We start from the raw sequence: 23,073 nt of genomic DNA, 5'->3' as shown, positions 1-23,073 counted from the left end.
AAAAACTGACTATGAATCTTTAATCATTAACTATCATTCATTCATTCATTCATTTTCAAGCAAATACTGATGCGGGATCGGACCAAAGGCAGACAATTTCATGCACTCCTTAACGTTAGTGGTGAGAGCAGGCATGCGCAGGCTTCCCATGTTGGATCTGCACCGCGCAGCCCTGCCAGTTCCGTATTGTGGATTGTGCCGGTTCTGTATTGCAGGCCGTGCCGGGTCAGTATTGCAGGCCATGTAGACACTAGACAGTGTCTCCGTGTAATGCTTGTTTTCATTGTTTGATCTGCTTCCCAGACTGTTCTCCCTCGGCTGGGCGTTTCCACACTGAAGTTAAAGCCTTTTGTTTTCGTGTTTTTGCTTTTTGTTTTGGTCCTGCTGTTTCCGCGCAAGCATCATAAGATCGTTACGTGGAGGTAATTGCTGGCCACACCAAAGTCCCTCTATGCAGGCTCTGCCGTGCCATGGATGTGATGGTGGGCTACGGGACATTTCCGTGTCTACCACGCAGCTGGTTTGTAGATCAGCTCCTTGCTGTGGCTTCAGTGTGATCTCGCCCTGGGCCTCTGCTCTGATGGGGCATCACTGCATGACGTCTTGGTGCTGACCGCTACAGCTCACAGTTCTGTGTGATGTGTATGACTGGACGTTTCGACATTAGTGCGGGACCACAGGCTCTGAACGTGATCTGATATTACACGCAGACACTTATACGGCAGATTAGCTCATCTGCACTAATCTAATCAGGCCTGATTCTTTAAACATGTTCAGTTTTTATGGTTTATGGCTGTAAACACGTTGGTAGGTTGTTTAGTACAAGCAGGCCTTTTTTCTGTTTCAGTGTTTGTGTATGTTTACTTTTCTCTGAAGCAGAAACCTTTGATAAAACCCCTTCAAATAAACATAATGCTTTTGTGGCCACAGAGTCTTTGATATTTTCCTGCTCACACCTGCTAGAATTGAAACTAAAGACTGCAGAGATCTTTGGCAGCCCAAAACCCTTTGGTGTCCGTACTGATCCAAGCTTCAGTAAACGGAATCCTCATATCGCCGTGGGCTCTCTGCGCCGTGTTCCGGGGCCTAATCGTGTCCAGATGTGTTGTTCCCGTGCAGTCTGCGAGGCGTCGCCGTTCCTGCGCAGCACGCCGGCAGACACGCTCAGCGCTGCAAAGTCGAAACGTGGCAGCGTCTGCCGGAGGGACGATGGGGAGCGTGTCATGATGCAGGCTGACGGGTTGCGTCTCATCTCCCTCCCCCCACAGGTTCCAAGGCCGTGACGGAGCTGACTAACGGCCTGTGTGAGCTGGGCTCCCCCATCGACGTGGGCTCTCTGCAGGCACTGCAGCTGGCTGAGGAGCTGCGCCTCGCTCTGGAGCTTCAGGAGGACGGAGACCGGGGCAGGGAGGCGCTACGTTCCCGGCTACCCTGCTCCACCTCCCACGCCCTGCTGGAGTGGCTGGAGAGGGGCACGGTGAGCAACCGCACCCCCTACAAACCCCCCACGGCCCCACACCCCATTAGACCCTGCCTGATTATCACCTGTCTGTCATAGAGTCAAAGAAGTGATGGATTTTCTTTTTTTTCCCCTTGATAACGTTTCCTAACGGTCCTCCTCCCTCCGGCGTAAGCTTGGACTGCCCCTCACCCGGCGGCCGTTCAGACAGGCAGACCGTGGTGTTTGTGGCGCTGGCGTGTGCAGGATCGCGCTGGCGTGTGCAGGATCGCGCTGGCGTGTGCAGGATCGCGCTGGCGTGTGTTCAGCCGAGAGCCAAAGTCAAATCAGCTTCAGATGCTGTAGAAGATGCACAACAGATGGGATAAGTTCAAGTGTGGTAAATAGAACATTAATGGTTCCAAAAGCAGGAGACTGTAGCATGGTGGTGTTTTGGGTGTAGGAGGTGGTGTTTTGGGTGTAGGAGGTGAGCTCCAGATGAGGGGCCGTTAGGGGCGCATGCACAAGCCAGTGAACATAAAACGAGTTTTAGAATAGCTTACATAGTGCAGTCATTAAACTTCTCTGAAGGGTCTAGGGCCTCGTGAGCGTGTGAGTGTGAGCGTGTGAGTGTGAGCGTGTGAGTGTGTGTGTTTATCTCCCTCTCCCTCTGTCTTGACCTGGCCCACTGTCACTGTTTTATTTCGGTTCAGATTTGCATTGAGTCGGGGGCTCAGGCACGGTGTGAAGGAGGGCATCTCCACCACTGTGTGCGCTGGAAAGGCAGCGTAAGACGCACACGCTCACACACACACTCGCACGCTTGCGTGCACTCTCATGTTGCGTGTCTGGCAGAGCGTCAGACTGGGTGGGTGGCGGGCGGGTGGGGCTCGGGGCCAGACAGCCACTGGAGCCGAGACGCTTGTGCAGTTGCTGTGCCGTGTCAGGGATTCCCCTGCGCAGAGGCAGGATGGAGCAGTGGAGCAGGAGGAGGAGGAAGCTTCATAAACCAGGCAGCCCTCAACAGTGTGAAGTTCGGCAGTAAGCCCTCCGACCCCAGCTCTCCACAACTACTCTCTCTCTCTCTTCTGTGTTTCTCGCTCTGTCACACCCCCTCACACACACACACACACACACACATGGGCAGATATGGGACTTCAGCATGGAGCAGGATATTGACTTTTACAAACATTTCTCTTGGCTAAAGAAGGTAAGCAGTCAGGCTTGTACTTGTTTTGTTGTTGCTGTGTGATGGTGTTGCTGTGTGATGGTGAGTAACAGTGTGATGTTGCTGTGTGATGGTGTTGCTGTGTAAAATTGTTACTGTGTGATGTTGCTGTGTGATGGTGGTGTTGCTGTGTGACGGTGTTGCTGTGTGACGGTGTTGCTGCGTGGTGGTGTTGAGTGACGTTACTGTGTGATGGTGTTGCTGTGTGATGGTGTTGCTGTGTGATAGTGGTGTTGCTGTGTGATGGTGGTGTTGAGTGATGTTGCTGTGTGATATTGTTACTGTGTGATGGTGTGGTGTAACTATGATGTTGCTGTGTGATGGTGTTGTTGTGTTATGGGGTTAATGTGAAGGTGTTACTATATGATGGTGGTGTTGTTTTTGATGGTGTTACTGTGCGACGGTGTTGCTGTGCGATGGTGTTACTGCTCTGAGCTCTGAGACGCATACCTGTGGCAGAGACATCATGAGCTGAGACTTCACCTGACAGGCCGCGCGACTGAATTTTCTGGGATGTAGCTGGAAAACGCAGGAACAGGGTGCTCCACCCTGCACCCACATATCACCCCCGTCACACATACTGCACCCACCTGGCAGCACATGTAGCACCTAACTACCACATCCACGTGGGAGGAAGAAGCAGAATGAAGTAGGTTAGTTAGTTAGTTAGCTAGTTAGCTAGTTAGTTAGTTAGCTAGTTAGTTCCTTAGTTCGTTAGTTCCTTAGTTAGTTAGTTAGACCCATATAGCGCAAGGATGCTTCATGATAACCACAGCAACTTTTACCTCCAGTCAACACACCAGTGAGCGTGTAAAGATCTTGGCTCCTAAGTCATCGGAGCAGAGGGTGGAGGAGTATGGATGTCCTGACAGGGAGGCTACATTATAGCATGCTTAGCTCATGCATTCCTGCATGGTGGGATAACATTCATGTCCTCTGACTTTCTGCTAAGTGCTCTCTAACCATAGGTCCATGAAACTGGGGGAATTCCAGGTCTTGAGTTCTCTATCCTCAGAGGGAACCGCTCCCTCTCCCTCTCTCCCTCTCTCCCTCTCTCTCTCTCTCTCTCTCTCTCTCTCTCTCTCTCTCTCTCTCCCTCTCCCTCTCTCCCTCTCTCTCTCTCTCTCTCTCTCTCTCTCTCTCTCTCTCTCTCTCTCTCCCTCTCTCTCCCCCTCTCTCAGGTAATAAACTTATGACCTACTCTAATTCATGTTTTTGCTCTCTGGAGGCTGACTGTGCTGTCAACAGGAAGTGCTCCCTTGTGGCAGTGGTCCAGTGGACATGGTCTGTCTGTGTTGTTCATGATAGTCTCGCTGTGGAGGATTCTCTTGATTCTAGCCTATCACGGCGCTGGTGTGCACTGGGCGGAGTTTAGCATCTCCTTGTGCCTGCCGCGTTCCAAAAGACATGCGTGTTCAGTCCACTGGTGGGTCTGAATTGGCCTGGCATGAATGAGTGGGTCTGTTTGTGTGTGTGTGTGTGTGTGCCCTGCCATGAATTGGAACTCCGTCCGTCATGGGATTGGCTCTCGCCCCTATTACCCTAGATCAGCTGTTGGTTGGATGGTTGGATGGATGGATGGATGGATGGATCGATTGATCAATCTTTCCCAAAACATCTGGGACAGTGGCAGTATGTCAGTCCTTTTGCAGGTGGGAAGCAAAGCTGTTTACTGTCTTAGCAAATGAGCAGCAAACTGCTGCCATGTTATTCAAACTGGCTAAGATCCAACTCCTCCCATCCAGGGTGGGCGGAGCTTCTCCAGCAGGCGTTTCCACTTTACTTCATGTCTGGATTTTATGAATGTATTTTAGGTAACTCCTTCATTTTGATGAATAATCTCTCAACAGTATCTATGACATTGTCGTGTAGGAATCAGATGAGTTTGAATATAGTTGCAGTATGCAAAGTAGTTCGAGGGTAGACACCAGCAATCAGACGGTCAACAGTAGGTCTATAACAGTTGGTTGAGTATGCTAAGACTGTGTGTTCAGTAACTGTTCAGTAACTTGGACACTCCAAATAAAGTGGAAAACAACTGAATTAATCAGATTATAAACAAATCTTTACACAGGTAATTAAAAGTCTCCTGATTCATATACTAAATGTATTTAGATGTTTCACTCCTGTTGCATCATTTATATGAGCGTGTTGAGTGCATAGTTCATCTAAAAAGGACCACTCAAAATAAAGTGTCACCATTTATTTATTTCTTTTTGAGGAATGTAGCCTTTCTAACTTCAGAATGCCTTTGCTACGAGTCCGTTATCCCTAGGGATTCCCTACATGTATGAAACCCCATGCTTCTGACCTTTCAGCGCGGTGTCCTGGGTGGTGTCGCTGTATTATTCTAATTAACATGTTTTGTTTCTATTTTATGACCCTAGCATATCATTCGGGTCTCATTAGCCATGTCAGTTAGCCTTTGTGTGCCGTTCAGCACCTGCTGAATAGAAGCCTTGTGCGCACGGTTGTTAGCCGCTCATTGTGGAGGGTTCTGGCACGGGGCCAGAGAGCCTCTGCAAGTGGAGAAGCGGCTTGGCTCCGCCCCCCTGCTTGACACTCTTGTTCTGTGGGTCTGTGTGTGTGCATGTGTGTGTCTGTCTCTTCCAGGTCAGCTCGCAGTCTCCTTCAAACAATGAGACGCATCAGGAGCGGTTGGAGAGATTAGAGGGCGACAAAGAGTCTCTGGTTCTGCAGGTGAGACGCTCCTCGCGGCTCCCCCCAGCCCACGACACCTCCAGGCTGTTTCCTACCACACCTACGCGAGCAGTAGTGCAGCGGTCAGGCAGGCCCAGCTGCTGGGGACTGTACCTGGTGTGTAGTGTGTAGCGTCAGTGACTGATGGAGCTGCGTGACACCTCAAGCTCCGCCTACTGACTAGGACCCGTGACGTAGTGCATGACGGTGTGGTTCCAACAGGCAGCTCCAGTCCAATCCAGTCCAATCGGAGTGTGAAAGCACTTATTACCGACTCATGCTGAACACATATGCTCCGCCTGCTCCTGTTTACTGTAAACAAGGTTACTTTGGGTTTTCATGTTGTTGTTTTACAGATTTGAACTCTACTGTTAAACACTGTGATTTTGTGGGATGTTAAACGTTATAGTCATTATAATAGATTTGATTTCTTTTAAGGTATAAAGTGATGAGTGTAGCACTCTCTCTGAGTGTGCAGGTTTCCACACATGGCCCGAGGTCGCTACACTGCCACATTCCTCAAAGTTCTCCAGCAGTCCGCCCTGATTGGTGGGAGGCTTTCTGCCCTGAACTATGCATGAGCCTGATTGGCTCCCAGGCGCCTCCCTCATTCTTTCACTTCCTCTTCTACCTGTCCCATAAGCGTCTGGGTCTTTCTTGCAGCAGGACAAAAGAGTTTAGAGTGGGCAGAGAGGACACTGCCCTTGGAGTGCGTGCGTAGGTGGCAGTCCAGCAGTGCTGCGCTGGATATGCTTTCAGCACCAAGTTCGTTCTCGTTCGCTAAGTCACAGAGAAACTAGGAGCGTAACATAATAGGAGTTGAGAGTGTGTGGCAATAGCTGTTAGCAGTGAGAGGGAGTGACGGAGCGCGAGAGGGAGAGAAACAGGACAGTCTGGGTGAAGGAGCAAGGCAGACAGACCTACAGGTGAAGCACAGTTTGTCAGAGGATTCTGCTTTGAGTGACGTTTCGGAAATCGGTCTCTGAGTGAGTATTCTGAGTGAGTGGGGGTGTGTATGAATGGGTGAAGCTTGTTCATGTAGGAATGCGTGAACATAAATGAGTGAATGAAAGTAGATGAAAGAGACTGAAGGTAAACATGGCTTCTGTTGTGGGTGGATGTGTGCGAGACATGTCTGGGTGTGAGTAAAGATTGTGCTCTCTGGATGTCGGTGATCGGCAGTGAATTCTCGGCGACTTGTGGCTTTCGTGCGTGACCTGATTGTTCTGCCGACGTGTGTGTGTGTGTGGGCGCAGGTGAGCGTTCTCACGGAGCAGGTGGAGGCACAGGGAGAGAAGATCAGAGATCTGGAGGCTTCTCTGGAGGAGAACAGCGATAAACTGCTGTCCACCGAGGAGATGCTTCAACAGGTAAGAGCACAGCGCGCTCTACCCCACACACCGGCACACACTCCGACAGCACATGATGCAGCCTCAGAGTTCCCCCAAAACCTTACACACCTCAGTGACGGTCGTCAGGTGAACTAAGTCTAAGTTAGAGAGGAATTTAACCAGTGCCTTTTCCAGTATGTGGTGTGACTCATGGTGACATGGTAGCAGTTCTGCTGTTGTAGTGTCATGAAGAGCCGCTGGATTTCAGAGGTTATGCAGTTGATGGCTGATGCGTGTGCGCATGTGCGCGTGTTCTCTTGGCTCGGGTATAGCGTCTGTGCGATGAAGACTGGCACGTGTAGCTCGGTCCATTTCCTGCTTTGTCCCGGTGTGATTCCACGCAGCGTAACGCCTCACGTGCGCATACCGCATTCGGCGTGGACTTTCTCCTTGCGGGCAGAGTGCAGTTTCCCTACTCTGCTGTTTTTTTTTCCCACTGCTGTTTGCTGTGTGTCTTATATTTGCATGCTGCAGCAATATTTCTGAGTGTTTCCTGAAGTTCCGTAGGCTGGTGAGTTCTGAGACAGCTGTGTGTGTATCGTCAGTCAGTTCTGCTTGTATTTGGCAGCGTTTCACTTCAGTTGTGATTTCAGTGTGAATGTTGACAAAGCTTTAATGATTAATGGCTTAAATGGCACTTGCGGTTTTGTAGTGGCAGGCAAACGCAGCATTATTGTGTAAGAAACGGTGAGTACTCTCTCGCGCTCTCTCTCTCTCTCTCTCTTTCATGTCATTCAGGCTTGGTGCACAGGTGCATGCTGTACTTTGTCTGCTCTCTGGCCTGGTGAAAGGGTTCCTATTAAATGAGATCTGACCACTCTGTCCTACTGATTCGCTCTGAGAGATTTACAGAATGACACATTTACAGAATGACAGGATCAAACAGTGAGAGCTCTCATACCTCTCTGGAGTTCACTCTGAAAAACTGAACTGAATCACATTCAGATGTGTCTGACAACAGGCTAACTGCTCAGCGTTATTCAGAAAGGCCCTTAGGCGTGTGGATGCTTATACGTGGTCGAGTAAAGTAACAACTCCTGTGGAGCTTGGTGTGGAAATACTGGAAGACAGACATATTCAAACACAGACATTCCACTGCAACAATCAAATGCTGATGGAATGTCAAGGATCACGGAAGATGGGAAAAGAGGCAGACAGCCGGCCAGAGAGACAGACAGCCGGCCAGAGAGACAGACAGACACAGAGAGGTAGAGTCTTCAAGACTTCATCTGCTTGCCTGGACATGAATTCTTTGGTGTCTTTAAATGATCTTCAACACTGGATCCAAGTTGTTTCCCAGTTACATACCACAGGAAATCTGAATCCTGCTGGTTTAAACTGGTGCTGTCATCGGGTCCTTTCATGTAGTTGACATATTTCTCCCACGTTGCCTAGCTGGAGCCTGTGTTTATTACTCTATTACGAATACATGAGCCATGACACTGGGCAGTTTGTTTAGTTGGGTCTTAACCAGGGAGATGCGAATCTGTCCGTCTGACTCCTTTGTTTAAGGCTTATCTGGAGTTTTGGTATGTCTGAAATTTTGATTACGCCAACTGTGGAGCTATGGCGCAAAATTCAATTGGACAGAACGTGATTCTCCTCCTGATAGGCTCGATCCGATTGGACAGAACGTGACTCACCCTGATAGGCTCAAAGCTTCTTTAATTGTTTGGCCCCCAGCTTGTGGTAACAACTGTGTATGATTTCTAAAGCAAACAAACATGGATCCCTGTTGCACATTAGTCGTTCCGCTTTAACTTCGATGACATCAGGTTTTTTACTCCGACGTGTTAGTCTCTGCAAACCCCTTCCCTGCGGCGCTACATATTGGAAGGTTTCGTGTCTGTAAACTGTTAATGTGCTTTTTTTTATGTCCATGAGATGATGAGCAGAAAGTCGAAAGCAGATCTTTCTTTTCTCTGGAATGAGAACCATCTATTGTGAAACCTCTGGGACATGTGACTATAGCTGAGGCAGACTCTACTGGTGTATTATTCAGTGTGTTATTAGTGTACTTGTGTGTGTGTGTGTTTGTGAGCTACTGTGTGGGGGAAATGCGTAGGCCCTAACTGCGCTTCACAAGCATCTCGCGTCCAGTTGCTGATCTGGGGTCAGATGCTCTCTGTGTGTTTGTGGTCAGTAGGATTTAAAGGCTAAAATGATCTCTGAGTAAATTATGGAACCTTTTTCATCTTCAGAGTTGTCCTCAGAACGGATTACACCCTGTCTGTCTTTCTCTCACACACACAGAGGAAGTAAAAATATGTTGGTGTGTGTATATTTAGCTGCATTTGGCTGGGGCCCAGACGTTACTCTTGACAAACTTGTTGCCCAGTAGAGCGGCAGAACTCTCTCTCACACTGGGTACCTGATACTGTCTAGAGTACGTGTGTGTGTGCGCGCGTGTGTGTGTGTGCGCGCGTGTGTGTGTAGGAGCTACTGAGCCGTACTTCCTTGGAGACACAGAAGCTGGATCTCATGGACGAGGTTTCGTGTCTGAAGCTGAAGTTGGTCAGCATGGAGGAGGAGCAGGACCCCGCACACAGAGATGACAAGCAGCGCAAAGCAGAGGTACCTAAACCCCTCTCTCCCTGCCTCCCTCCGTCACGTCATCCCTCTCTCCCTCCGTCAGGCCGTGGCTCCATTTCTCTGTCCTTTTACCCGTCTTTCTTTCTGTCTTGCTCTCTCTCTCCTTCACTCACTCAACAGGCTTTGTTTACATGTCTGTGGTTTTTCGCCATGTTGTTGGTTTTCTGATGGTTTAATTCTGTCCCACAACCACGGTACTCGGCCCTCGCGTTCCTTTCTCACCCCTCCTCCCTCTCTCTCTCTCTCTCTCTCTCTCGCTCTCTCTCTCTGCCCCCATGGCTCATCAGCAGCTGTTTTTAATTTTTAATCCCCCTTCCCCTCGTAAAAGAGTTTCCCCCATCGCGATGGCGCTGAATTGCTCTAGTTGTGGGCTGAAGTTCACACACTGTGACCCATAGAAACCATTTGGCCCACTTGGACCAGTTTTCAGTGACAGGACAGAACCGAACTTGTGTAAGTGGGCTTTGGGTCTGGGCAGGCAATGCTCTGACACCGCATCACAGAAGCAAACAAGACCTGGAAAAACCAATCAGATTTGCTTAGGATTTGAACTAGCACGGCACTGATTGAAACATCACCGGTCTGAAATGATGGTGATGGTCTACAGCACTGGGATTCCAGGCATCCACGCGCCGGGTAGCCCGTCAGGGGGCCCAGGGGGTTCTTCAGTGCAGAGATCACATGGAGCCTCCGCCAACGAGATTCAGGAATGCTCCATAAACCTCCGCAGAGACTCCGACTGAGACACTGGCATTAATACAGACCCTGAGGGTCTTAGGCACTTACGTTTCATAAGCGTCTTACACCACCTACCAACAACATTAGGTGTTTTTTTTTGGTTGGTTTTTGTTTGTTTGTTTTAAATATAAATGAGCGTTATAAAGGAATCATTTGGGGTTATTTGTTGGTTGCTCCGTGCTGTGGATGAATTGGTGTTCCGGTTTAAGCCAGATTCTGTCTGTGTGGTTAATGTGAATCACACTGATAAAACAGGAAGTAAGCTGATGGCAATGCCTCTATTTCCTGTCCACTTCATGAGCAAGCTGAGTTCCGGCTAATTATGGAACTAATGACCTCAGACCTACGCCGTAAGATTTATATCACTACAAACACACACACACACACACACACAGACAAAGACATAGACAAGTCGCTTACCTCGCGAGTTTCTCCAGTGATACTATGACAGATGGATCAAAGAGTGACTTGGTGAGTGTTCAGTATCTCTGTTACAGAGGCATCACACTGAACAAAAATCCCAGCACTTTTAAATACATAGAGTTCATGTTTACTCACACACTCACACTCACACACACACACTCACTTACACTCATACACACACACTCACACTTACACACTCACACACACACACACACTCACTTACACACACACACACACACTCACTTACACACACACACTCACTTACACACACACACACACTCACACTTACACACACACTTACACACTCACACACACACACACACACTCTCACACACACACACACCTCACACACTCAGTCACTCACTCACACTCTCTCACACACACACTCACACTTACACATTCACACACACTCACACACGTGCACACACACACACCACACACACACACACACCTCTCACACACACTCACTCACTCACTCACACACACACACACACACACACACTTTCACTGCAGGCATGCATCGCGTTGGCTGGTGAGTGCAGAAGCTAAATATAGGTGTGGAACGTGAGTAGAATCGTCAGGTTCCATGTGGAAGGGGCGAAATACAAACCTTCTGCACGGTCTCCTAGCACGTTTGCCAGGCGCACTGTCTCCAATCAGATTCCACTCCATGCGGCATGTGGACTGTTAAGTGGGAAGTGAATCCTGGCCGCCAAGTTCGGATCTTCTCACGTCCGGTTAGCGTCGCGATCGGTCAGCACGCCCTGTGACTCTCACGGTCGCTCAGAAGGGAAAGTGACTCAGTGAACTCCCAGTTGACTCAGTGACCCGGTGACTTGGTGACTCATCTCCCCAGACACAGACACAGTGCTAATTTTAATTAATTTAATTTTAAAATTCTGCTGTTTTTAGTCCCGGGAGACATTTCTTTAGAAGCACTGAAACACAGGCGACCTGCTCCAAGGTCTCATTAACAACACAGAGGGCCTGTGTTGAACCACAGGCAGGTGTGAGGAGGTCTTACTACAGCGACTCTGTGCAAGGCATTTAATAAAATATATAAAAATGTCTCCCTAGACAGCATTTACTGAATATACCCCACGAGTTCTGTTTATCTGAGGTTTTTATTTTTGGTTGGTTAGTGTTCTTTAGGGGTTTTTTTTTTTTGTTTTGTTTCTGTCCTCATCTCTTTCACCCTTTCAGTTTGTCTGCTGTCTGTTTGTTTGTTTGTGCGTATCAGTGTGTGGTTAACGTGATCAGCGAGCTCCAGGAGCAGATGCGTAAGTTCCAGAAGGAGATCTCCACCCGCATCCAGGAGCAGCGGGCTCAGGAGGCGCAGGAGGCGCAGGGTGCGCGGGGCGAGGGCGGGGCGCCGCGCCAGGCCCGAGACCGCAGCCCCGACGTGGGCTTGGGCTCGTCCGACGCCGAGGACGTCGGCTGCCGCTGCGGAGCGGCGGGAGACAACGTAGGCATATCCGTCTCCTCCCCTCCCTCCCCCCCACACGGACCTCGCTGCACGCCCCCTCACCCTACCCCCAACCCCGGGAGCCAGAACTAACCGGGGCAGGTGCTCCCCAAACGGTGTCCTCCTGTGCGAGGTCGGCAGCAGGGCGGATTCTCGGGCTTCCCGGTGTCTGTTGTGTGTCTTTAAACTCTGTTCAGTATTTGATGGTGTCACCTGTTTCTAGGGGGCAAACCTGCATGATGGAGCTGTGACACTAACCCGATGGTACTGACGGTTTTCTGTTTGTTTGTTTTTGAAGTGGTGGCCTTTCTCGATGGCTTACGCTCCTCCGTTGACATTTATTGACTTTCCTGCAGACTGTATGAATAACTGGTAAATAAGAGGATGTGAATTCAGTTCAGTTGCGTTGTTTATGTGGGAGGAGCCTGAGCTATCACTTCTGATGTAGACCACTGAGTGACTGACCAATGAGTGGTTTTCCCAGGGTTTTCAGGACTTTGTGTATTAACTGCACGGTTTCCGGGGTGGCCTTGGGAGAGCGGAAACCTCGCCCCCTCTCCGTCAGTTTGCTTCTGTGAACTCAATCATGTGTTTCCTGGAGAAAAAGACAACTGGCTTGTATGGAATTTGGTAGAAGCTTTTTTCTTTTAGGGTGGCGGAATTCTGTTATGATCCGTAGACTGTTCCGTTTGACTCTTGACATTAGGTGAGTCTCTGGACCCTCGGCTGCGGCCGGAAGCCTTTAAGGCTCCCATTTGTCCTCCTCGGTGAGCGCAGGGGTCGATTCTCCCTGCTGATGGCGCGCGTCTCTTCCCTGTGCTGTCAGCAGGCACTCCTGCAGGAGCTGCGGGTCCTGAAGACCAAGGTGGACGAGTTGGAGAGCGAGAAATTGCAGTACGACCGAACGCTGAAGGCCACAAAGGTACCGTGAACTTCCCCCGCACGCTCCGTCCGGCTCACCGGTCACTGCCCAGCTCCCTGACCCTGGGCTTTCACGCCGCGCTGAGCTAGTGAAGCGCTCCCCTGCAGGTGTGGTACTGGGGAGCGCAGGGGGAGCCTCCTCAGAGGGAACACCTCCCTCCTCTGTGGCTCTTCCATGTCTCTCACATCGCTCGTGTTCATCGCTGCCTTCTGTCAAGTTCGCTTGTAGTCCTTCCCTCTGTCGCTCTCTGTCTTCAGCTGCCTGTCTGTCGCTCTCTGTCTTCATCTGCCTGTCTGTCGCTCTCTGTCTGTCTGTCGCTCTCTGTCTTCAGCTGCCTGTCTGTCGCTCTCTGTCTTCAGCTGCCTGTCTGTCGCTCTCTGTCTTCAGCTGCCTGTCTGTCGCTCTCTGTCTGTCTGTCGCTCTCTGTCTTCATCTGCCTGTCTGTCGCTCTCTGTCTTCAGCTGCCTGTCTGTCTTTTTACCTCTATATTATTTCTTTAGCTTTCTCATGTTGTTTCTTCCTCTTCTTCTCTAACAATCGCTCCACACCACCCCCACCCCCGGCAGGTGCCTGCTCCTCTTCCTCGCCTCCCTGACTTTCCTCACCCGAACAGGGTGGGGGCGTGGGGGTGGGTTATGGGGCAGGGCTGTCTGCGCAGTTCACTGCTGATTCTGCTCTTACACCCTAGTGCTTTAGCCAATCATGCGTCAGATGAGCCCTGAGACTGGAGCCGTGCAGTGCAGTGCTCCTTCTGTTGTCCAACATCTCAGATGTGTGTGGATTTGAACACCTCTGTCACAGAGGTGCAGGTGTGGCGATCAGATATAAACTGCACGGTGAACTCAAGCACAACGCCCTGTCAAGAAAAACCAGAGTACGTGCCACTGCAGTGAAAGACCAGTGAAGCAGGCCATTCAGACACCATTTCAAAACACTGATACCATGAATTTAGCAACACTAACAAGGACGGAGAGGTGTATGGTGTTGAGAGCTTTAGCCAGCTAGCAGCTAACGCACCACAGAGTCAGTAGCGCGGCCCCCTTTGCTGAGAGCCTCCTCTCCTCTAGGTCTGATGCTCCTCTGAGCTCCTGCTCCACACCCCGTCTGACACCCCTGCTTTTCCTTCTCCTCCTGGTGACCCCCTCCTTGCTTGTGCTGTGTCTCCAAATCTGTATAGTCTTTTTTCCAGACGTTTCTACGTTCCAAGTTTCTAAGGTCCTTGGAGCCATGCAGGGTAAACGGGATGTGCTTGGTCATCAGTAATTTGTCTAGTGATAGTGAGAGTGATGGGGTGTGTGTGGGTGTGTGTGCAGACAGAGCGAGGTTGAGAGAGGTCAAGCACTAATGCTCATGTTGACCTGCTGAGGCAGTGTGTGATTATGGGCTCTGAGGCCCCGGCGTCATCCCTGGTGTGGGGGTGTGTGCTTCTTGGTCTTGTGGATGATGATAACGGTGCCTTGTGCTTTGACAGATGGAGATCTCCGAACTGCAGCAGCTGCTGGTCTCCAAAGATGCAGAGATCAAGAGTCTCCAAAACCAGCTGCTCTCCAAAGGACCCTTCTCCAGCAACAGCACAGAGAGAGGTAAACTCTCGCTATGTGGTGTCTCTCTCTCTCTCACTATGTGGAGTCTCTCTCTCTCTCTCTCTCTCTCTCTCTCTCTCTCTCTCTCTATGTAGTGTCTCTCTGTGTAGTGTGTGTCTCTCTCTCTCACTGTGGAGTCTCTCTCTCTCTCTCTCACTATGTGGAGTCTCTCTCTCTCTCTCTCTCTCTCTCTCTCTCTCTCTCTCTCTCTCTATGTAGTGTCTCTCTCTATGTAGTGTCTCTCTCTCTCTCTCTCTCTCTCTGTTTTCCTGTCTGCCCTGTTGCTGACAAGGCCTACAGCAGGAAACTGAAGGACAAAAGCAAACAAAGGGATGTGAAATGTCTCAGATGCACTAAACCATGCTGGCATACTGTCAGACCTGCCCACCCATCTCCTGTGTGTGTGAGTGTGTGTGTGTGTGTGTGTGTGTGTGTGTGTGTGTGTGTGTGTGTGTGTGTGTGTGTGTGTGTGTGTGTGTGTGTGTGTGTGTGTGTGTGTGTGTGTGTGTGTGTGTGTGTGTGTGAGTGTGTGTGTGAGTGTGTGTGTGTGTGTGTGTGTGAGTGAGTGTGAGTGTGTGAGGAGGGGCCAGCCAGTGGGAGGGGTGGGGGGCCGATTCATCCGTCGTGTCACACCCTGCAGCACACTCACATAGATTGCGTTCACATGACAGCATGTGCTCCGTGAACAGTTCTGATTAATACACTTCTCGTTGGGCACTCCGATTGGTTCCGTTTGCTAGTTTATTTTTCTTCGCCGGTTGTGTTCATGTAAATGTGCTGTTTCTGCTTCAGTTCTGTGACTGTATTAACTGGTGGACTAGTGAGTCCTGCTGTCTGGTAGCTGCACTTGTATTATGCTGCTGCAAAGCTGTGTGTTATTAAACTAAGCTGTAGTTGTTCAGTGACTAATGTGTGTGTGTGTGTGTGTGTGTTCTTTAGATCTGGAGCTGCAGAGGCTAAAGGCGGGGATAGCGAGCCTGCTCACAGCCAACAATGAGAAGGTAAGGAGAGGCTACACGCACAGGCCCTGCTCCTCTGACCCCACATGACCTTGAGGTGTCACTCAAACGCATGTGCGGTCTTGGCTGAGCCTGGCTTGTGGTCATCTCCCACACAGGATCATCATATCGAGGAGCTCATGGTCCTGCTGGACCGGGTCGGGATGACCAAAGACACGATGGTCCTGTCACCAGGTAGCATCTCCACATCTCCCCAGAACACACTCCAACACTCGTGCATGAAAGAACCTCATCTGTTTATAGATATATACGCTGGCCAAAGGCACAGACAGACGCGGCTAACATCAAGGCACAGAGGAATGTACTCTAAATAGACTAAGCGGAAGGAGGGTGGCTGAGGACTAATGCATGTTAGTCGCCACTGTTGGGCCCCTGAGCAAGGCCCTTAACCCTCAATTGCTCAAGTTGTACTCAGTCATAATTGTAAGTCGCTTTGGGTAAAAGCGTCAGATAAATGCCGTAAATGTAAATATATAAATGTAATACTAACTTTAAGTGGTCACAAAGAGTGAGAGCATAACGGTGTAACAAGCAAGCAGTAGTGCCCTGCAGCTGAATATAAATATATTAAGATTGCCTAACAGTTATTGCTTAGTATGTGTATACACCTCCTGTCTGTCTCTCTCTCTGTAGGTTGTGTTGACAGTGGCAGTAGTGAGGAGGACCTGCGCAGGCCTCTGAAGCCACGCCCTCTCCCCCGTAAAGCCCACTCGGACATTGTGCACTCTGGCCTGCAGGTGCGCACTCACGCCGCACTCTGCTTTAGTCCCCAGACAGACATCAGTGGACGGCCCATGGGCCAATCGCATGCCAGCTGAAACAAACCCCGAGCAGGACCTGCCTTTCACTGCCAAGATGATTAGTTTATGGCTGCAGCGTTTCTACGTAGTTACAGAACACTTAAACAGCTTCTAAATAGGAAAACAAAAGACATTTGCATCTTAAAGGTTTTTAGATGTGAAGTGCCGGCAATGGATTCTAACTCAGCCGGGACGCTACGCCACAGGGACATGTCCCAGCAGTGACGGTGTGTGCCCGTGTTCTGTCCACAGGTGTCTTCAGCTCATGGACAATCACACTGCTTACCTCCAGGAATCCTACCAAAAGACCTGGACTCTAAGTGAGCAACACGCGCACTCACACGCACGCGCACTCACACTCACACGCTCGCGCGCACGCACGCACGCATGCGCACTCACACTCACACGCACGCACGCACGCATGCGCACTCACACACACACACACTCACACGCTCACGCGCGCGCACGCACACACACACACACACACTATAAGGACCAGGGTTTTGTAGAGCTGTTTGTCCGGACCACTCAACCTGCGTTACCATGGCAATTCACCTTCTCTTTCCTCTACCATTTTTCTTCTTTTCTCTTCTCCCCCCATATCTCACTCGCGCTCTCTCTCTCTCTCTCTCTCTCTCTCTCTCTCTCTCTCTCTCTCTCTCTCTCTCTCTCTCTTTCTCTCTCTCCTGTTTCTCGCTCACTCTCTCTCTCTCTCCCCCTCTCTCTCTCGCTCTCTTTCTCCTGTTTCTCGCTCTCTTTCTCCTCTCTTTCTCCCTCTCTCTCTCTCTCTCTCTCTCTCTCTCTCTCTCTCTCCTGTCTTGCATACCTTTACTCTGTCCTAGCTGTTACAGTATGCAGAACTCCTTGGAGATTTCTGTGTCATGCCTTGATGATCCAGGTTTTTACAACGGACAGTGGCAAGTAGATTTGGGATTTGTGTGGGTGTGTGTGTTTGCATGTGCACACGTCTGTTAGTCAGGCATGGGTTTCTTCAGTAGGAGCTCACTGTAGTCTATGCTCTATTACTCTGACACACACATACACACACACACACACACACACACACACACACACACACACATCCGCCTGCCCTGCGGTAGCCTTCTTTAAGGTAACAGGCGCAGGCACAAACCCCCCAATCCCTCATGAATTCCTGTCATTACTGAGAGGTGATAAGGGTCTCTCTCTCTCTAATTAGCTTTTACTTCAGCTCTCCCGCAGCCAGAACAACTCTGCTCCCATGCAGGAAAAGGGTTTGAGCATATTAGTAAAACAGTAGGAGGTGCAGGTCTGTCAGTGTGGGTACTGCAGGTCTGTGAGACTGGGAACACTGGTAAACTGATGGGCTCTTGTTCTAGGTTGACCCAGAAGATGCTGTCTGCCAGTCTAGAGGAACTGCAAAGTAGATCCAGACAGAAGGTTTGTTGCATAATTAATCTCCTGTTTACTTAGTCAAGTAACAGTGGGCTTGGTTTACTATGCATTTTAATACCAAGCAAAAAATAACAAAATACTTTGGGGAAGAGAACTCTCTATAGCACTCTATAACCCTCTATAGCCCTCTAACTCTCTATAACCCAATATAACCTGCTATAACCCTCTATAACTCTCTATAACCCGCTACAACCCTCTATAACCAGGTGGTGAGGAATTTAAAAACAAATATTTAGGTATTTAGATTTTAGATTAATAGTCAGGTAACACATCTAATCATCTTTTTTTTTTAATTTTATATTAATTATATTAACCCACATAAGCAACACTTATTCAGCCAGAGTTTAACACCATTATTTTCAAAGTTACTAATTAAGAGTCAAAGTTGACAAATGTACTTTTTAACAGAATTGTTTGAGATGTCTTCTGTGTATTAAACTAACTGAGTATGTGTGTGTGTGTTTCTGTGTGTGGGTGTGGGTGTGGGTGTGGGTGTGCACACATGCATGCACACATTGCACTGTGTGTGTGTGTGTGTGTGTGTGTGTGTGTGTGTGTGTGTTTCTCTCCTTTTCTTATCCTTTGTTTACCCAAGTATGAATTGGGGCAACCAGTAGAGCCTGTTCTAGAGGTACTACCATCAAACAAATATTAACCTTTAACCTTTAACCGGCACACACCTCATTCACCCTACAGTAACAGAGGCTTATTGTCACACTGAGCATTAAAGGATAATCTGCTTGTTTAAATAACAGCCTGAGTGGATGAGGAGTGTTTTACTCTCATGTATAGCAGATGGGTTCAGCGCAGGTGATTACATGGGGAAAGCCGTTTAACTAGGAACTTCGCTGCTCTCTCTGCAACAGAACCGGCACGTGTCCAACAGCAGTAGGTACCGGACCCTGCCGGGGAAGATGCCTCCTCTGGCACCGCTGATCACCGAGAGGGAAGACAGCGGCGTGAACCTGCGTAAGTGGCCGCTTCAGGCCAGCTCCACCTTAATCCACACCCACACCTCCCCCCCCCGTGTAACTGAGGCAGGTGGAGGTGTGTTCTGGGCCCAGCACCCGTGGGTTAAATCCCCTCTTCCTCCTGTGCCTATATAGAGAGGCCATGTGCCCAGACTGGCCTACATAAGTTTGTCCTCATTTGGGCTGTTTTGTTACTCAGAATTTGACATCTGCACACCTTCTCCTGTGTACTTTATGAAAACATCATGATTTGTACTCCGAATTCTCCGAAGAATGTAGTGTCACCATGTAGTGTCATACTAACCCGTTCAAGACTCACAGAACCACCCAGAAGCCTTGGGAGCACTGCTGAATGTGGGCAGATGCTGCAGCGTTTTCCATCACGCTTCCCCTCGCTCACATGTATCTCTGAGCGGAAATGCCGTTTCCGTGCTGAGTCTGCTGAACACTGCTGTGTCTGGTCTGTTCTGGAAGCTCACGGCACCTTCTTGCCTTCAGCTCCCTTCACTCAACCTTCTTCTCCACTTCTAAAGCTCTGGTGTCTTTCGCGTGAGCCCCACCCACGGCTGAGCCGTCTCTCTGTCGCTGGATCTCCTCACTTCTCTTCTCACGCCGCTGCAGTGTGAAGGCCACTCTCGCAGTTTCAGCATCCCTGCCCTGCGTTGGCTGACGCACCCTCCTGCTCTCTCACTCTCCTGCATGCACGTTCCATGCTCCCGTTTCGACGCAGAGGATTAGAGTGCTCACATCGCTGCCGGTTCACGCAGCACGGCAGGACGGGCCGATTACGGCTGTCCCCGGCTTACGCTTGGACTGAGAAGAAGAAAAGACAAGTGTTTTCCTTCCCAGAGGTCCTCTCTGCAGACCCAGACATGCACTGACATGCACTGGGGGGGGGTGGTGTCACTCCGTACAGCTGCTCTTCACGGCTGGGGTGCCTAACTCCAGAACCAGGAGCCTTCACAGTTTAGTGTGTTCCCTTCTCTAGCACAACTCCTCGTCTTCTCGGTTACCCAGTAAGCCATTTGATGGGGGGGCTTAAAGTAGGAACTGCACCTCACTGGCCCGGAGTTGCACCCCTCCTGATCCGGCTCCGTCAGCAAATCCGAGCCGTTTAACGACATCCCTTCCTCCTTCCTTAGGAAAGGAGAAGGCCGGTGAGTCTGCGCCGTCAGACCTGTCCGACTCTCCGGAGAATAAGAAGAGCGAGAGGGGCATCCGGAGACTGTGGGGAAAGTGAGATGTCTTCTGTTATTTGCCACTGACTCATCAGTACGCTAAGGGTTGTCCTTAAAGACAGAAAACTGTACTCCTTGTAAGGTGTCCCTGTTAACTTATATTTAGAGTTTAGCCAAAATTATTAGAATCATGTGGTCGTGCGTGCGTGCAAGACACCCGTGCCTTACATGCATGTCCATTGTGTCAGGATCAAAAGGACTCAGTCTGGCAGTTTCCGTGCAGACAGTCTGCCCCACGGGGACTTCAAGAGGAGAGGAGTAAGGTCCACCACGGGACCCTCGGTAGCCCACATGGGAGACACCGCACAGTACGCCTGCCCCTTTAAAGCTACACTCAGCACCGAGTCCACAGCACTTAAAGCTACAATCAGCAGCCACTGCAAGAGCATGTCTGACCCAACACAGCTTGTTAATAAGAGAAGAAAATTTGTTGAAATCATTAGAAATTAAAGGATTTTCAGAATAACTTGTATTATATTCAGGTCAAAACATTTGTTATTTACTGTGGCTTTAAGGTTTAGACTTAAACGCATGATTGACTTACAAACAAAATAAACTATCTTTCCCTTCTAACCCTCAGTGATGTGAACACTCCCTTCTCAAAGTGGTCATGTGATCAGGTGTGTGTGTGGCTGGAGGATTATGGGTTGGGACAGTACATCCCAATGGCCAAACAGTGGGTCAGCAGTGGACAGACTCTGCTCTCAGCCTCACCACATGACTTTGAAAAGGTATGGAGAGCACGGAGAAAAAAACACACGCACACACACACACTCATTTAAGAACACGGACACTTCATTTCAACACACTCCATTCTAAGATCTGTTTGTGGTTTATGAAGGCTTTGGTAAGTAGATGCAAGAGTTGGCTGTGTTAAAGCAGGCCAACAAAACCGTTATGTGGAATGTGGAATATTAGTATTAAAAAGCATTATTATCAGATCTGACGCGCCATGTGACACTTGGCTGTCACTCTGAGATCATCTCGTCATGCCTGTCAGGACAGTGTGAGTCTGCGCCGATCCGAGCCTGCGATAGCCCCGCCCCCTGCAGTCACGCCTACCGCATGCTTCCCATGTTCCCCGTTTAGCAGCTCGCGTTTACATAATAGACCTGAAGTGGAACATGTGTGTGAAAAATGATACGGTATTCACGAGGGAATCATTTTTACACACTATGCGCTATAATAAAAATGTCATTGTACTGTGTCAGTGATTAATATACGATGGTTTTCCAAAAGCGTGCACTAATAGCACCGTATGAAGGGAGCAATGGCTAACACATTCGTAAGACAATGTGCTCTACAGTGCTGAGCGTGTGCTCGGGTTTCCCCAGGAGCTGGGTATCAAGCACCCTCTGCACAGGAAGAAACTGCAGCTGGGCCTGCACGCCATCAGCAGCGCGAGCAGCGAGACGTCGGCAAAGCTCGACCACGTCTGGGTCACGCGTGAGTGTGTGGGCGGGGAGGGGGCGTGGCCGCGGCAGGCCGCAGGCCTTCCCCGGCCACGCTGCAGATGGACAGCGCCCGTGCTGGAATTTGCACGAATTCGCGTGTGGTCATAATGAAAGTAATTTTGGATAAATTATGCAAATTGTATTCGAATATGCAATAATGTAATGATAAAGTAATGTGCTGCCGCCCGCAGGATGGCTCGATGATATCGGCCTGCCGCAGTATAAGGACCAGTTCCATGAAGCGCGTGTGGATGGGAGGATGCTGCAGTATTTGACTGTGGTAAAGGCATCCTTTGATCTCCTTGACCTTTGCCGGTGCGTTACGTTTCCGCGGTGTATGGTATCTGATGAACTCCGTGTCGTTGTTTCCAGGACGACCTGCTGCTCCTTAAAGTCAGCAGCCAGCTCCATCACCTCAGTATTAAATGTGCCATCCGTGTGCTCCACGCCAACAAGTTCAACCCCAACTGCCTGAAAAGGAGACCAGGGGAGGAGGTGAGTATCTGATGGGATGTGGGTATGTGCGTTTGTGTGCTTGTGGATGTGGGGGTGGGTGGGAGGGTGTGTGTGTGTGTGTGTGTGTGTGTGTCTGTGGGGGGGGGGGGGGTGCGTTTCTGTGCATGTATGTGAATATTAGGGAGGGAAGAAAGGGGGAGAGAGCATGAGAAACACAAGCTCATGTGGCAGAGGTCACTGTAACCTAAACGTCTTGCACAGCAAAATGACAAAAGGTGGTGTTTATTTAGAATATTAAAATCAGACTGACTAGGCCTGTTGGGCAGAGTGCATGCGCATTACCCAGACTCCTCCTGCGTGTCCGTCTGCCCTGTAGAGCCAGCCGTCGCCTTCAGAGGTGATGCAGTGGTCCAACCACCGTGTGATGGAGTGGCTCCGAGCAGTGGACCTGGCGGAGTACGCACCCAACCTGAGAGGCAGTGGCGTGCACGGGGGACTCATAGTAAGCCGCGCACACACACTGGACAGATCTAGCGAAACCCCACTGATGAATTTGAATCACGCTAGAGTGATGACTGCTGCAGGTGTTTGTCCAGTGCAGGTGTTTGTTGAACACTGGCATTTGCGCTGTGCTTGCGGTGTTCTTTTAGGCTAGTCTGTTATCTTGAGCGGTTTTTGTATTGATGGTCTGATAGTTCTTCTTTATGGGAAGTCACAAAGTTCTACAGTTGTGGGGGTTTTTTCTCTGAAGTACTGAACAGTGGTCGTGATGTTCCAACACTGCTGAGTGCCCAGGCCTGACTTTAATTGCATTTTTAACATCATAACCATGTGCCTAAATACTTCTGATGATCTTCTAACCTGTTGCCACAGCTACAGGAAATAAAACACAGCTGTAGCGAAAACACACAATAGGAACGTGACAGATGTGAACATGACCTGAACACGTTATCTGCCCTTGTTCTCCCACCAGATCTTGGAGCAGAGTTTCAACGAGGAGAGCCTGGCCGTGCTCCTCAGCATCCCTCCTCAGAAGACTCTGTTGAGGAGACACCTCGCCACCAACTTCCACTCGCTGGTGGGAGCGCAGGCCCAGCGCGACAAGGTCCACTTCCTGGAGTCGCCAGGCTACGCGCCGCTCTCCACCACGGCGAAAGTGCGGGTGAGCGCCAGCCTGTCCCGCGCGCGCTCATCAGACGCGAGGAGAAAATGTTCTTATAA

The 23,073-nt window shown here is 49.9% G+C and overlaps 1 protein-coding gene across 3 annotated transcripts in view; it reads left to right on the top strand.

The window, feature by feature from the left end:
• Positions 1-23,073, top strand: part of ppfibp2b (PPFIA binding protein 2b) — a 29,761-nt gene that overhangs the window by 4,243 nt on the left and 2,445 nt on the right. For all 3 annotated transcript variants that reach the window (XR_014117498.1, XR_014117497.1, XM_035531991.2), the window contains exons 3-25: positions 1,269-1,477; positions 5,280-5,366; positions 6,623-6,736; positions 9,194-9,331; positions 11,751-11,975; positions 12,802-12,897; positions 14,369-14,480; positions 15,420-15,481; positions 15,598-15,673; positions 16,133-16,236; positions 16,552-16,619; positions 17,142-17,216; positions 17,658-17,718; positions 18,329-18,364; positions 18,600-18,702; positions 19,847-19,940; positions 20,131-20,250; positions 20,523-20,673; positions 21,277-21,388; positions 21,588-21,676; positions 21,769-21,891; positions 22,229-22,354; positions 22,826-23,014. Coding sequence is in view for 1 of the 3 variants with exons in the window: in XM_035531991.2 (XP_035387884.2) it covers positions 1,269-1,477; positions 5,280-5,366; positions 6,623-6,736; positions 9,194-9,331; positions 11,751-11,975; positions 12,802-12,897; positions 14,369-14,480; positions 15,420-15,481; positions 15,598-15,673; positions 16,133-16,236; positions 16,552-16,619; positions 17,142-17,216; positions 17,658-17,718; positions 18,329-18,364; positions 18,600-18,702; positions 19,847-19,940; positions 20,131-20,250; positions 20,523-20,673; positions 21,277-21,388; positions 21,588-21,676; positions 21,769-21,891; positions 22,229-22,354; positions 22,826-23,014 (2,570 nt within the window). In the remaining 2 variants the exon portion in view is untranslated. The remainder of the gene's footprint in view (positions 1-1,268; positions 1,478-5,279; positions 5,367-6,622; positions 6,737-9,193; positions 9,332-11,750; positions 11,976-12,801; positions 12,898-14,368; positions 14,481-15,419; positions 15,482-15,597; positions 15,674-16,132; positions 16,237-16,551; positions 16,620-17,141; positions 17,217-17,657; positions 17,719-18,328; positions 18,365-18,599; positions 18,703-19,846; positions 19,941-20,130; positions 20,251-20,522; positions 20,674-21,276; positions 21,389-21,587; positions 21,677-21,768; positions 21,892-22,228; positions 22,355-22,825; positions 23,015-23,073) is intronic.

The sequence above is a fragment of the Electrophorus electricus genome, chromosome 16 (genome assembly GCF_041902795.1).
Source record: "Electrophorus electricus isolate QZ-2024a chromosome 16, ASM4190279v1, whole genome shotgun sequence".
Classification (NCBI taxonomy): Eukaryota; Metazoa; Chordata; class Actinopteri; order Gymnotiformes; family Gymnotidae; genus Electrophorus; species Electrophorus electricus.
This window is presented reverse-complemented; position numbering and strand designations above follow the sequence as displayed.